Source organism: Cotesia glomerata, unplaced genomic scaffold (genome assembly GCF_020080835.1).
Source record: "Cotesia glomerata isolate CgM1 unplaced genomic scaffold, MPM_Cglom_v2.3 scaffold_346, whole genome shotgun sequence".
Taxonomy (NCBI): Eukaryota; Metazoa; Arthropoda; class Insecta; order Hymenoptera; family Braconidae; genus Cotesia; species Cotesia glomerata.
In genome coordinates, this window is record NW_025403958.1 from 3763 (window position 1) to 6058 (window position 2296).

The window sequence follows — 2296 nt, forward strand, 5'->3', positions numbered from 1 at the left end:
TGTTCAAATGCTACTGACCTGGTTCAACTTACTGAAAACGCCAACGAAGATGAAGAAGATGATGATGATGATTTTGATTATATTTCGGAAAAAGAGTTAGAAAAGCGAAATACAAAACGATTAGCTTACGAGAAATTCAAACGATCGATCTATGGATTAGATGATACTGATTCAGAAGAAGAAGAAGAAGAAGAAGAAGGAGAAAAGGAAGAAGAAGATCAAATAGAAGAGGATAATGCAGTTGAAGAAACGGTGGAAGTCTCTCGGACTTCTAACGTTGATGAGCCAAGTACTTCACGAATTTCTCCTTTGAAAAAAAAAAGAAAACCGAAAAAAAAATTTTTCGGTAAAAGTTATAAATTCGGAAGGATCCATCACATTTTTCAAATCTGACATATCTTGAAGGTAGATTTGTGCTCCTTTGCAATAATTAAAATGCCCTGCCGCATGAAATATTGGTAACATTTGCTTGATACATGATAAATGTAAATTCCAATTGCCCAAACGTTCAGCCTCAATAAATTGTAATGCCACAATAACACTATTGAAGTACTGTAGCCACAGTTCAGCAGTTGGACTTTTGCGCTGTAGTGTCGTTGTGGCACTGATGAATAATTTTAACATGGCTACAGCATCATCTGTTTCATAAACTTGGTCTAATGTGGGTGGATAATTCTTCAGATCAGCAAATAAATTTGAAATCGTTAATTTTCTATTCTGAATTTGACGCGAAATACTTATAAATGATGGAGGAGCTTCCAGTGGTCGAGATTCTTTGATGTGCTCAATATATTTATGACTTTCTATGTTTTCAGAACTTTCTGCGAACTCTGCAATTATTTCCCCTATTGCAGTCATTGCTAGCATATGAGCACGAATCGCTCTAGAGTAAGCTGTACACGACAACATCTTATCTACCGAATTTTGGGCAAATACTGTGCAAAACAGTTCAAAGATACCAGAACCTTCCATTATTGTTCCAATAGCTTTTAAATAGGACATGAGCAAATGGAAACCTCCTAAGCGAGGAACTACATTTTGTAAATCTTCTTCCTTGGTGTTGCATAGTATTTGTTTAGCTTTAATGTACAGAGGATAATCAAAGGTTACGAAGCAGGTTTTGCGTTCTGTTTCTTTGCAGTGTTGTGCAGCATAATGCAATGCTGTATAAATTGTTCTGAAGTCCGATGGATTCTCGTCTATGAATGGCAAACAAAAAATCTTCGAAACTTGGTAAAACGGTACTTTAGCAATCCTATCGAATAAGCCGCGAATACTAGGTAGTTTTTCAACCTGCATATAAGAAGCCCAAATTTGTGTAGAATATACTGTTGTGATTCCTGGTACAACATCTCCAAACGTAAATCCGGATACGTCTAAGAATTTCACAGGTTCTAGTGTAGTTTTCTGATCCGGAAAATCTTTTAATTCCACAGCTCCTATGGAGGCAACTTCCGATGCAGCTGGCAATCTCTTTAATTTTGGAATCTCCCCAGAAGTACAAACAGCATGCTTAGGAGCTACACAACAAATGCCACCCATAATGTGCATGGTGTTTTTTCCGTCAATGGTAGATGGATTATGATCTGCATTGTCGTATACATACTGAGTAAAACAAGGTTTCTCAATTTTTGTTACTTCCGCTTTTATTGCTGATAATTCATGTAAAGCAGTGTTGTGATAAGACGCACATACTCCAAGCTTAGCCAACAAATTGACTATTAATTTTGATCCTGATTTGCGGTTAATATATAATCCGGTAGACAATAGAAGAGAAGAAATAAATGATTTCGGACGAATAGCAGAGATTATGGAATGGGCTACGTAATCTTTTTTTACTCCAAGGCTGTTAAAAGTATCATCATCATCTTCATTGGCCATTTCGTCATCATTCGTCTCGGATTGTTCAGAATACGTTGACTCTGACATCTTTTCCTGTCTTCTCTTTTTTTTGTGCACATCAAACATCATCAGCTCTTCCAAAAATTCATCTAAATACTTCGGAATGTCTGCATGAACATTGTCAAGAAAGCTGACAGACGAAGGATATGTTTTGGTCTTGTACTGAGTACTTTTAATTTGTTTTCGTATTAACTCAGCAGCAGTTCGTATAACACGAATATCTTCATCTTCTTTCCTTTGTTCACGATGCATATACCACATATCGTCAACAGGTAAATCGCCAGAACCACAGTAAGTGACGATACTTTTAATCCCTGTACCTGAAATCGTGACGTCAGTACCGAAATGACTTTCTAAATGTGTTATTAGAGTTTTAGGTGACGGCTTATATTCC

At 36.7% G+C, this 2296-nt stretch overlaps 1 protein-coding gene across 1 annotated transcript; it reads right to left on the reverse strand.

Moving 5' to 3' along the window:
* Positions 1-342: 342 nt before the first annotated feature.
* Positions 343-2287, reverse strand: LOC123274438 (the record flags this gene model as incomplete). Its single annotated transcript, XM_044742044.1, has 1 exon — positions 343-2287. A coding segment is annotated over exon 1 (1821 nt), but the record flags the coding sequence as incomplete, so codon positions are not given.
* Between the last annotated feature and the right edge of the window lie 9 nt (positions 2288-2296).